This window comes from Dipodomys spectabilis, unplaced genomic scaffold (assembly GCF_019054845.1).
Source record: "Dipodomys spectabilis isolate Male_0828 unplaced genomic scaffold, ASM1905484v1 ptg000163l, whole genome shotgun sequence".
Taxonomy (NCBI): domain Eukaryota; kingdom Metazoa; phylum Chordata; class Mammalia; order Rodentia; family Heteromyidae; genus Dipodomys; species Dipodomys spectabilis.
In genome coordinates, this window is record NW_024870840.1 from 10706238 (window position 1) to 10719323 (window position 13086).

A 13086-nucleotide genomic window follows, 5' to 3' on the forward strand; every position below is an offset into this window, starting at 1 on the left:
GATAATGAGTACATTTCTTATCAAGCATTGTAGCCTCCTCCTTTGTTTCCCCTTCTCATCCCTTGGGACTATTTTTTTTACTGGAGTCTTTCAGGATTTTAGAATTTTTAGGATGTTTCTTAATGGCTGGTACCCAGTTTATAGAGGGCTGGGTCTGATACTATGTACAATAAACTTCTAGGAGATATAATATTGTTCCAGGCACTTTATTTCCTTAAAATAACTTGATACTGTCCTAATTTCCCCTCCCCCCCTCACACACACACTCAACATACCTTTGTGATTAATTCAGAGATGGATCATCCACTAAACTAGGATGATCCAAACCGATGGGGCTCAACTCCAGGACATTTTTTTTTGGAAGGAGGAGGACTCTTGGAAGGATAATCTCTTTTCCTTGTAGGATTATACATAAGAGGAACTGACTTTGAAATTCACCACAGTATAGAAAAAGCCTGTTAGGGAAAATAGCCAGTGCAGAAGAGGGCAGAGCTGGCACATGGAAACCAGGGAGCGAAGCACATAGATGTTCCTGGCTCTAAGACCTCCTGAACTTTGATGTGAAGTCTGAACTTTGTTAAGTGACTTGCCATGCCTTTTCCACTAGTCATCTTGAAGTACAATTCTGTGTTATTCACAAGCATCCCTGAGAGTTCTTACAGACATATTACTTTAGCCATATACCAACGAAATTAACCGAGATGCAGTGTCAAGTCATACACAACCAATCTTATTTCCTCCAGATGTTAAAAATCCTTCTTTACTTTTAATACCAAAAAAAAAAAAAAAAGGAAAAGGAAGAAGGAGAATAAGAAAACTCTTCTACCCTTTAAAATTTAGCAAGGTCAGATTACAACAGCCCAAACTCTGACCTGAGGACTCAAGAACTGAACTGAATATAATGAGGAACGCTGCCAAAATTTAACAAGTGGAAAAATAGCCTGGTTTGCTTCTTTGAGAACAAGCTGCTCAATGTCAGCAAGCCTTAGCCACTACGAAAAATCACAAGGTCAATTCTACCGAAATAGGGTTTTTTATACATTGTCATCTTTCTTATCTATTTAGTTAAGAGTAGAATCTTTTCTATTGATTAAAAAAAAATCCACAGCCTGGTTTTAATTAGCAACAACCCCTTAGATTAAGCAGCAGCACAGAGAGGAAAGGTGGAGACATGAGAGCTACTTTAGTAGTAAAATGGCAGAAGGTGTCTCTCAGGACAAACTCTCGTCAAATTACTTGCCTCTTAGATGGACCTGACAGAAAATGAAAGGTTCCAGATGAATGTAAAAACACTAAAAGGAATTTATCTGGATGTTGTCCTGTTTCATTTATTTATTTTAAGACCGACATAGAAAATATACAAGACACTATCATGTTAGAATTTCTAACCCCAAAGTTGTCAAAGATAGAGCAAGGTTATTTTGAAAACAGGCAGTTAATCAACTGCATTAGTAAACAAGCATTGTCTTCTATTTGTGCTTTATGTGATGCCTTTATGTGATGCCTTTAGTAATAGGTGGCTCTTGGTCAAGAGTTCTTGGCTTGAAATGAGGCAGACATATTATCAACATCTTAGATTATCTCTGAAGCTGGGATGTCAACCAGTAGCAAACTGTCAACTAAGCAAACTCCCGATAGAAGAGCTTACTGATACATTCTTAACATTCTTTTTTGGTTATATATTATATGTGCCTATGCGTAAGAATTAGAAATTGTTATTGAGACCTCACTGGAAGAAAAATTTGAAATCCTGGACAGGCTGTACCTTTCAAAGTAGACAATGTGATAAACACCAAATTTATGCATATTAAAAAAATCTGCTGTAGCACAGTAATAACAGATGTGTTTCTTTTTTTTAAGAGTTGTTATTTTCTGAAGGTTCATTCTGTAAATCCCCATAATGCTACCGTGATGGGTAGAATTTCTAGAAAAAAACAGCTTTCTCCCTCAGAAGCAGAATTATACTGTTTCTTCCATTCTAGAGGGCTGTTTGCCTCATAGCTTTCAGGAGTAGCCATATTTCTGTAACACTTTCATATACTATACTACATATTTCAAAAAAAGTTTTAAATTTTATGGAAAAATATCCTCTCTCAATGTTTTAAATAACCACATTACAATAGTAATGTTATTTGTCATAAGATCTGTGGCCACATTTTAACTTGAAGTAACAGAGAAGGATTCTTCTTTTTCTGGCTTGTCTGGCTTTGAGATATGCACATCCTTCTGCGTCATGATATATGCCTCTTTTAGACTTTGTTTTAGGCAGTTAAAATAGTTGGGGAGAATTCTGCACTTCCAGTTTAAGAATATTCTTTTTTTTTGCCAGTCATGGTGCCTGAACCCTGGGCCTGGGCACTGTCCCTCAGCTCTTCAGCTCAAGGCTAGTGCTCTACCACTTGAGCCAAAGCACCACTTCCAGCTTTTTCTGCTTATGTGGTGCCTCATACATACAAGGCAAGCACTCTACCATTGAGCCACCTTCCCAGCCCGATTTTAAGAATATTCTACTATACATAAGTCTAAGAATCAATAACATTGGAATAGAAAGATGATCTTGATAGAATGTTGCAACCACCTGACATTTGTCTTTGATATTAACTGGCCCTACAATAAATCAAGGAGATTTGAATTAGTGACAGTTGATATATCTGAATTTACAGCCATCCATCCATCCATCCATCCATCCATCCATCCATCCATCCACTCATCCTTCCTCTTTGGTTTATATTTTTTACTTTGCTTTCACATACAAACCTGAAAGGGATGTTATCTACAGTTTAAAGACAAGTAAAGTGAAGTTCAGGTTTCATTTTCCATATGTATTTCTATAAATGGAAGCCTTCCATAAATGTTTGTAACTTAAAGCATTTCGAAGCTTTGGGTGTGTGTTGTGTTAGTACTACAGCTTTATTTCAGAACCTTGAGATCTTGTTTGCTAGTACTCTTGTTCGGCTGGTACTTTATATCTTGAGCTATGCCTCCAGTTCCAGTTAGTCCAGGTTGCCAAGCCAGAAAGAAACCAATTCAGAACTTCAAAATGAAGTCATTAAGTAACACTTGCACTATTTGGAGAAAGACTCCCTGTAAGAATTTTGCTGTGTACAGAATATTCCTGCACTTATATACAATGCTTTTTGCAAACTTGGGAGGAAAGAATATTGCCAAGTCTCCACTAAAAGGATCAACAAATAATGGCTGCAGTGTTGCATTTAAAGCGTATTCTGGTGACAACTGTAAGTGAATTAAGTTTCCACTAAGCTACTTGTGATTTTCTCCTTGCTCAGTGTGCCGATACAACAGGAATCGGCTATAGCACATGAGAAATTAGCGTTTGTTGAACTGTTATCCCAATACTTTATTTCATTTTAATACAGAGGCAGCCCACAGGCCATCAGGGGCTATAGAAGAACAAGTATATAAAGCCAGGAAGATGAGAGCTTGAGTCCCAGTGCTGCTGTTCAACAGCTGTGAGGCAAGGCATTACTCCCCCTCTGCTACTCCACATGTCAATGGGCTACTGGGAGGATTAAATAAGGTACTGTGTGTGGACTCCCAGGCATGGGCTGGTCCATATGGTGTTTCTATTTCCCTCCTTCAATGATATCAAAATAATACATATTTGTAGAACTAATACATGTAAAGTACTTTCAAGTAAGGAAGTCATTGATCATTCTTAAGTAATATTGTTTAGCTCAAGAAATATCAGATTTTCAAGTGAATTAGCTTTCTAATGATTTAGAAACAATTTAGAGAAAAAAACATTAGCATATCTAACATATTGCCCCAGGCAATATTATTGGGCTGTTTTGAGTTCAATAACAGCATTCAAAGAACCCAGGATTCCTACATTAGGGATTTTCCTCATTAATATTTAAACTGAAGATATATGTATATATATACATTTCTACTATTGAAGTTTTTTAACTTTGAAAAAATTCAAATAGGTTTCATTTTCCATATGTATTTCTATAAATGGAAGCCTTCCATAAATGTTTGTAACTTAAAGCATTTCGGAGCTTTGGGTGTGTGTGTGTGTGTTAGTACTACAGCTTTATTTCAGAACCTTGAGATCTTATTTGCTAGTACTCTTGTTTGGCTGGTACTTTATATCTTGAGCTATGCCTCCAGTTCCAGCTTTTTGCTGGTGAATTGGAGATAAGAGTCTCATGAACTTTGCTGCCTGGGCTGGCTTCAAACCACTGGTGCCCAGAAATGTTTCTTTTTTCTAAGTCTGGAGAATGTGGCTTCTATACCTTATTAATTCCATCACTCTCCTCTCCTTGATTCATTTCAAGAGTACTCTGACTTCTATTAAGTATCATTCAAGAAAACTTGTAAGGAGTGCAATTAGGCCCTAAATAGTGAAAATATTTATTCCTTACGGTATATTTCCCAAGTTTACATTTACTACCTCATCTCCACAGAACTCAAAATTAAGCACTGATCCTTTATGTGCTATATGTACATCAGTAGAGTGTAGGACACCTTGTTTGTGTTAAAGGGAGATAAAACACATGTCAAAATACTTTGGAAATTTAAAAGCACTATGCACATTAAGGTAAAATTATGTAAGTGTGAATATAACATTTTTTTATTAGAGGTAGAGAAATAGGGAAGTATTTTAGATCTCTTTGGCTAATGAATCTAATGTAGACTTATAGGCCAGAGAAGCTATGTTTTTGTATGGTAGGAGACCCATTTTTAGATATGTTTACATCATTACATTCAGTGATTTAAAAAAATGCTATTAGGGTTGCCTTTAATTTTATTTCTTACATATTAATTTAAGACAAGATGCCAGAATATTGCTTTTATCAGAATAAAAGCATAGAGCCACAATATTTGTAAATTTCCTATATTCTAATGCAGGTATTTCTTAATATTGCTTAAAAATATAAAAAACAAGTTCTATTCCAGTCTTACATTTTAAATATTTGCTAAGAAATTTAATAGGTACAATGGACATTAAATTTATCTCAATTTAATCTCAACTTTGATTTTTCTCACTTAGGCAAAATACCCTTAAACATCTCTGGGGCAGACCTTCTGTATGCAAGGCAAGCGCTCTACCACTGAGCCATCTTCCCAGCCCCAATGGGCAGACCGTATGAAGGCAAAGCTCCTACGAATTATTGCAGCATTCAAGAACTTAAGGTATCAAGCCTAAGGCTAGAATTCCAAATCACTCTAGTGAGGGCTCAGCTGAACAGGAAGTAGGGTGTTGAAAGAAAGTGAACTGTCCTGGTGATTTTCTATTAACTCATTCTCTTTTTTTTTTAGTAGGTAAGAAAGAAAACCTGCGGTAGGCTTCCATCTTTTAGTGGGAAACAGACAGGCTTTCCAAGTATTAACCCACATTAAGTGTGCCTTTTGGGAGAAACCCCCTAGAAAACAAGCACAGGAACTTTTCTTTGGGTTGGGAGAAGGTATGATAAGCTGCTTGCTCATAGGAATTTTACTTGCTCATTCAAACCTATAGACTCAACTTTATTAGCTCAACATACAGTCCCAAGGAAAAATGTGGTTTAGAGGTAGTATTTAAATTGTTCTAAAGGCAAGTGGGTTTCAAAAATTATAATAGCAAATGACCAAAACCAAGAAAGAAAAAGGAGAAAAAAAACAGAGTAATTGAATGGCTAAGGACAGAAAAAAGTGAACTGTTCAACAACAAAATGACCAAGTATATCATATTTTGACACGTTAAAGCTTTGCAGTGACACTAATTAAAATAGGTGTGCATTCATTTCTCCATGATATTTGGCCATGTCAGGCTAGAGAACATTTCCCAAACAAATTTTAAAACTATAATTAACACAACCTAAAAAGTGCAATCCCAGAATCCTCTTTTCTTATGGATTAGATTCCTGTAGTGCCATCTCCCATTTTCTCTGCAGCTAAAGTACTATATTGAACTGCAGGATTTCAGAAAGCTTCTAGTATGCTCCTGTTTGCTAATAGAGCCTATGTCTCTATTAGTCATCCGATCCGTATTAGTCAGACTGGAGTAAATAAGCACATCTCACAGCTGTGCTGCAGTTTGCTGTATTCCATCAAACTGCTCATCTCATTCTGCTGTCCTCTTTCAGGTTTTTCTTACCTGGCCAGATAAAAGTTCATTCAATTTTCTCAAGGCAAGACATTTCCTAAAAGGGATTTTTTTTTTTTGTTTTTTAACTGAAGTGACACTAAAAATATTTTGGTTATTCAAAAAATATTCTTGCCCTTGCTTGGGATTCTCAGAAAGAAAATAAGGACACAATTTGGCTAGATTACCTCTGAGTATTCAGACACAGAAAGAAGTGTAATTAATTCCTCTTTGGAAAAAACACCCTAGGTGGATAAATTTCATAAATTATAGGAACAGCTGAGACAGGAATTCTATGACTCAAGTTGACACAATCAATAATAGGTAATATTTATTAAAGAACCATTCCGTTTTACCCAGGAAAGATGGGTTCAGAAAAGACTAAGTTTCAGTTAATATATAAAGATAACATGGTTCAAGGTTACAACAAACCACATATCTGAAATGCTGCCATTAGGTAAATAGATCACATATTTGGTAACAATTGTTAACAAATGCCAGGAAATTAAGCTAGGGTGTGGAGGCTGACTTTCATACTTCTTATTTAGGAGAACTTCCCTGAAAATAAATAATGCAGATTTAAAGACAATGCCTAACAGAACAAGATTATTCTTTTCTTGTCTCTCCTACATTTTCATCTCCCTTCACTAAAAGATATCCTAATCCTAATGTTGCCACTCCCTCAGAACAATTCAGTATTGAGAGACTGGAAAGGAGACATACTATCCCACATCCTCTTTCTCCAAGACATCTCTCAGGCAGAACAGCCACGGTTTCCAGAACATTCTCTTCATACTTTTCTTCCTTGAGCTGCAGCATAAAATGTTTAGCAAATTTTTTTTAAAACAACACAACCACCAAACAATTGGGAAAAAAAATGACAACTAAGGCAAAGCAATTACAGACAAATTTTCACCTCAAAATTCTTATTTTAGGTGTGGGAGGGAGAGAAAAGACTCTTAGCACATCCGTCTGAACCTAGAATAAGGATGAAAAGAGTTTGATTTTTGCCAGTAGCTGTCAATACATCCGTATCTTTGAATCTTAGGACAAAGCTGTAGATCTCGGTCTCCATCTGAATGGGCCTTAGGAACAGTGTCACTGTTTGGCAATGGTTGACTTGAGTTACTGAGCAGAGATCCAAAGACAGGCTAGAATAAATACCCATACCAAACAGGAATAGTCAGACTGTGACAAAAGCTCTTTTCAATCTGTGTGTGTGTGTGTGTGTGTGTGTGTGTGTGTGTGTGTGTGTGTGTATGTGTGTGTGTGTGTGTGTGTGTGTGTGTGTATGTGTGTTCTGGAGCTTGAACTCAGGGCCTGAGCATTATCCCTGAGTGTCTTTGTTCAAGGCTAGCGCTCTTCCACTTGAGCTACAGCTCCACTTCTGGCTTTTTGGTGGTTAATCGAAGAAGCTCATTGGCTTTTCTGCCTTGACTGGCTTGAAACCTCGATCCTTTGGTCTCAGCCTCCTGAGTAGACAAGATTACAGGGGTGAGCCACCAGAGCCAGTCTTTTCAATTATTTTATCAGTCAGCACCATCTTCAGCTCCTCAAGGTTACAATATTAGACAATGTAACTAGTCCCAGTAGAACAATTCTATACAAGCATGTAAACTTGGGAGGAAATTAGCAACATTACAAGGAGTTAATTCTCCCTCCTCCCAACTTCTTCCCTATCATCCTACCAATTTACACTTAAAATCTAAAACTTTATCATTCATTTTCATTATGTCTTGATTCAGATACAATTTTAATTCCTTTAGAGCAAAGACATCATGGGCACCAGAGATTAGACATGATTTCTTCAGTTAGAATGGATAATGACCATATTAGGTATATATTCATCCCTTAGGAAGGTCTGTTCCAGGCTAGTTCAAGAGAGCAGAGAAGAAAAGACACTATAAAATGGTAAAATTCTGTTGTGAGCTACAGTTAAATCTTTAAAGATGTTACCTGATACAGGTGAAAGGCAAACATATCAGAGGCTTTGAGTACCTTACCTGAGCCATCTGCCTCTCCAGTTTTGATCGGGGAATATCATCAAAGTAGTTTTCATTTCTTCTCCTCCTTGCATCGCCCTGCATGATAATGTGAGGAACGTCTAGGGAGCCACCAGTGGTGTAAGTGCTTTGGCTAAGTGATGGAGACAACTGAGGAGGAGTGTGATTACCACTGGGTTCCTGAATGGAAATACATCATGAAATAAATACCATGCGCTCATGGCTAACCTTTGGTTTCAAAATTTTGAAATACTAACAAGACAAGCTGAGAGTGAAGAGTTATGAATCAACTTCCAAGGAATGAATGATATTCTACCACTTACTCTATAAATAACAAGATCATGTCAATACACACCCCCCTCCATCCCAAGTATTTCACGTTAGAGGTTTAAAGTACAAAGAATAAGGCTCTATTTTCTTAAACCAGCACTGTGGATGATTACAGGAGGGAGGAAAACCTTCGTTTGGCACCCAGACACTACTGTGTGTGTGTTTACAAGGGAAGAAACTGTGGGAAGGATGTCTTCACTAGGGTAAATGCAGGGATGAGAAGCTAAAATGGGACCTAATGGGTCCCAAGCTTCACCAAAGAGTAGTCTGATGATAGGGCCAGGAAGAGGACACAGTACGGCAACACAGCATGTCACACAACATATAGAGACCGCAGAGCAATGCATATAAGGACAGAAAATGCTTTTCAATGGCAAAGACAACGCCAGCTGGAAATTGGCCAGAAGATAAGAGGCTGAGCTTTGGTGCTTTCAATCAGCTGATTCTCCAGGCCATTCTCTCTGAGATGTCCCAGACTGCCTTTGGCTGAGCAAGCTTACTTTAGCTGGGAAATTTCTGTCTTTGATCAGTTTTTTGTTCCCTCAAGTTTCTTCTGGGGAGTCAGAGTGGGAGGCTCAGAAAGGAAAGGTCAGGAAGCAGGTAAAGGAAGCTGGAAATCATTCCTCCAAGGAGTAATTTCAGGAGAATTACATCAATGGTGCCTACAGCTTCCTTCCTTTCCAGATAGCAAGAGCTAGCAAGACAGTAAGCCTCTTCCAGCCTCATTTACTCCCCCCCTACCCAATCTATTGGAGGTGCCCATCCTAGAGGGAGAAAAATAAGTCTATTTCTTCATGCCCCTCAAGTAGCCTGCATATATCCCATTCTCTTCACTGGGATCATTTTATTCTCCTGACTCTCTCCTGCAGCCAATTCTTTTGGATTTCATGGAAACTTTATTTTCTTCTTCAAAGCTGAAGCTAACTCAACTTTATGACAGTTCCTGTCTTATGGAACCCTTTGCTATGCTGACATCAATCTATCATTTGTTCAAATTCACTAATCAGAAGCATTTCTCCTTGGGCATTTGTGTCTAAGGGTCATGTTTCACCCTCACCATTTATCACCCCTACCTTTTCTACCTTTTCTGATGCTTGCCAGAGACAGGAATCAAGAAGCAAGCAGAGTGAACAGAGCTGAATCAACACCTTGCCAAGGAAACCCCAGCTTTTGGATCAATTTTAGAAAAGATCTTGTAGGGTTCATGAAAACCAGGGACTGTCAGTCTACTCCCTTGCCACTGACATCTCTTTAGAAACCATCTCTCTTGACTTCTCATTCTCTGCCCTTCCTTCTCATTTTCCTTCCTGCTTTTGCCTATCTTCTACAGTTTCTAAGTTTTCTTCCCATAATTCTAAAATATAGCTGCAAGATATACATGTAGCTTATTAAAGTTTTAGATTCCCTATTCTTAATTTTTAAAGTGGGTAAAAAATGGTCAATTTTCAATTCTGGAAAAACAGAGGGCCCTGAGGTTAATTTTAAATTGATCTTTACTTAACGGTGGTCTTTGATCAATTTCCTTTCTGTGGGTTTGAGGAGCCTGACAGAAAACTCATTTCCTCTCTCTGCATAGATGGGAGTGTGGGACTGGAGGTGAGGGAGTGGTTCTTTAAGGGTGGTGGTTTGTCAGACTGAATTCTATTACAGGTGTACCGCTGACACTCCAGTGTATATACATTTAAGTAATTATGAAGGCCAAATCTTACTTTATTAAAACATAATCAAAAGGGAAATTGTTTTCTGTACTGAGTACTGGTCCATTGCTTTAGTCATTTTATTGCACTAAGAACCTTTTGAGGTATGGGCGGAGAACTGAATGAACACGGTGTCACTTACCCTGAGGGTGATGGACCGAGGGGGCTTCTGTGGAGGATCTTCGTGCAGCCTGTCTCCGAGAGAAGCCAAAATGCGTTTCCTGTGGCCAATCAAACTGATTTTTAAAACCTGAAACAACACGTATTTGGGTTAACTATTTAATCTGAGAAAAGAATATTTTTTGCATGTCCTAAAACATGAGGAATGAATGTCCAAAGTTAGCTCTTCTCAGTGACAGATAAGATGTGAAGTCAGGGGGTACACTCAGGGCCAAAGCTAGGAAGTTGGAAAGTAGAAAAAGGAAGTAGAGTTGGTATCCCTGGACTTCTGCTGCCTAGAGTCCACAGCCAAGAGACCCTTCAAAAATTCAAGCTAAGCCAGGTACTGGTGCAGCTGCTCAGGAGGCTGAGTTATGAGAATCTTGGTTCAAAACCAACCTGACCGAATACTTGAAAGTATTACTTCCATTTAATCAGCAAAAAGCTGGACCTGGCATGGCTCAACTGGTAGAGTATCAGTGAAAAAGTCATGTGACAATATAAGGGCCTGAGTTAAAAACCTTGATATTGGCATAAAACTAAACCAAACAAAATGAATCTGCCCACCCCCACGCCAGCTGAAAACTCTCCTGAGGCTTCTTACTGCTCTTGGAACAAGAACTAGTTCCTACTTGGGTCACAGGTAACAAGCCTGATTGTCTCCATCTTTCTCTCTCGTGCCCTTAATTCTCTTCCCTCCACACAAGATGTTCAGTCGCAGGGGCTGCCTGAATGCCCACATTCATTCTTGCCTTTGAGATTCTACCTCTGTTTGTCGGTCTGCTTGGAAAGCTCCTCCTGAGATGTGCAAGTAAGTCCCCAGCGACTTCCCATCCCTCAGTTCATATGTGGTCCCCGTGGAAAGATGCTTCCCCATCTCTTAAGCAGTCCCCACATTCAATGGAACTAAGAACTGTTCAGTCTTAATCCCCAGACCTGTTCCTGGTGCTTTACAAATGCTACTCTTTTCAGTCTTCCCAAACATGTGCTCCTGGAAGTTCTCTTTACAGTTGAGAAAGTGAAATTTGTGCATGCTCTAAGATATCAATCAGGTTTTCCCAATTTCAAAGCTGTTTGACTCCAAGGCATATAAAGATTTGGTGCTGTCTTAAAGTGCTGCCAACTTTTAAAATATTATGAATCCACTAAAAATGTATTTACCCCTTCTGTGACTATGTTTATGATTCCAGGATATAACAACTCTTTTTTTTGGGGGAGGGGGGAATCGATCGGTTGTGGGGCTTGAACTCTGGGACTGAACGCTGTCCCTTAGCTCTTCAGTTCAAGGCTAGCACTCTACTACTTGAGCTACAGCGCCACTTCTGGCTTTCTGGTGGTTTATTGGAGATAAGAGTTCCACGGGCTTTCCTGCCCAGGCTGGCTCTGAACCTTGATCCTCAGATCTCAGCCTCCTGAGTAGCTAGGATTACAGGTGTGAGCCACTGGTGCCCGGCTATAACAACTCTTGATATGCAACTAGTTTCCAAAGTAGTTTCTCAATAGGGAAAAAACTGTTTCCCCTCTCTTCAAGTTTTACAGTAGAAAAGCAAGCATTTCTTTGGCACATATATTGTGCTGCATTGAATTATTATTTGTTGACCTATTGGCTTTTTTTGCCTAAATTGATTTAAATTTTCAAGTGGCCCTATACCCTGTTCCTTTTTCACTCACCCTCTGCCCCATGCCTTTAGTGATGATGAGATGATGACTGTTAACTGGGACAAGTATCCACCCGCACCACATCCCCAAGCCTTTACAAAGTTGCCTCGATAAACTTCCGTCTTCCCAGATTGATGAATCTTACTCTCTGCGAGTATGTTTTCACAAAGCAGCTCTTCTTTCCCATAAATTATTTTACTTGGCCTTCTTTGGACCTTCTTCTACCCTATTACAGCTGCTTAAGGTTGTTGAAAAATGGTTTATAATATTCTAGGTATAAGTGAACCATGGTTTTATGCCTGAGCATAGGCATAGGACACTATTCTCTCTCTCTCTCTCTCTCTCTCTCTCTCTCTCTCTCTCTCTGTGCAGGTTCTGAGGTTTGAATTCAGGGTCTAGGTGCCATCCTTGAGCTTTTTTTTTTTTTTTGCTCAAGGCTAGTGCTCTACCACTTGAGCCACCTATCCACTTCTGAGTTGTTTTGTTTGTTATTTGGAGAGTCTCACAGACTTCCCTGCCCAAGCTGGCTGGCTTTGAATCGCAATAATCAGATCTCAGCCTCCTAGTAGTTAGGACTATAGGCATATACCACCAGCACCTAGCTTGTTTTCTGCTTCTAATGTTCCTTTAAAAATGTTCTTTCTAAGCATACCTGGCTATTTTTTAGCTGCAGTTGGAGTAACTAGAGACAAAGGTACACACTATAACATCTATTAATGTTTGCTACAGCTGATAGTTCAAAACGCTTTAATCTTGAAAGAATGGTTTATTTCTCTCTAAATTCCTTTATCTTACTGTTGTCATCCATGCAGAGGCCCATATGCCATCCCTTTGCCCACTCACGTACGCTGTGTTGTCTTTCTGCATTTATATTAGCCAGCTTGACATTTCACTACCTGGAAGAGCTTAGCAGATTTTTGCAAATCTGGATATTTCACTGTGTACTCATTCTTTCAGATGATTTATATATATGCTAAGTAAGTGTGGTCCCAGTGCTGAGTACTTGCAGCAGCATTATTTATACCATCCATAGAAATGCCCCTATATTCTTGCATTGTTGGGTTTTTTTTTAAGGCATCAAGATCAAAGAATTTCCCCATCTCAGAAAAATACAACATTAACCTTTCAAAGGTATTTTGCAAGTCTAAAC

At 38.7% G+C, this 13086-nt stretch overlaps 1 protein-coding gene across 15 annotated transcripts in view; it reads right to left on the minus strand.

Annotated features, from left to right (window-relative positions):
* The window catches only part of Anks1b (ankyrin repeat and sterile alpha motif domain containing 1B), a 946206-nt gene that overhangs the window by 67809 nt on the left and 865311 nt on the right, over window positions 1-13086 (minus strand). For 6 of the 15 annotated variants that reach the window (XM_042693313.1, XM_042693310.1, XM_042693314.1 and 3 more), the window contains 2 exons: window positions 10261-10368; window positions 8092-8271 (listed from right to left, as the gene is read on the minus strand). The exons of 3 other annotated variants lie outside the window; for them this stretch is intronic. In XM_042693313.1, the coding sequence (XP_042549247.1) occupies window positions 8092-8271; window positions 10261-10368 (288 nt within the window). The remainder of the gene's footprint in view (window positions 1-8091; window positions 8272-10260; window positions 10369-13086) is intronic. 6 more of the 15 variants (XM_042693321.1, XM_042693318.1, XM_042693322.1 and 3 more) reach the window with 1 other exon arrangement.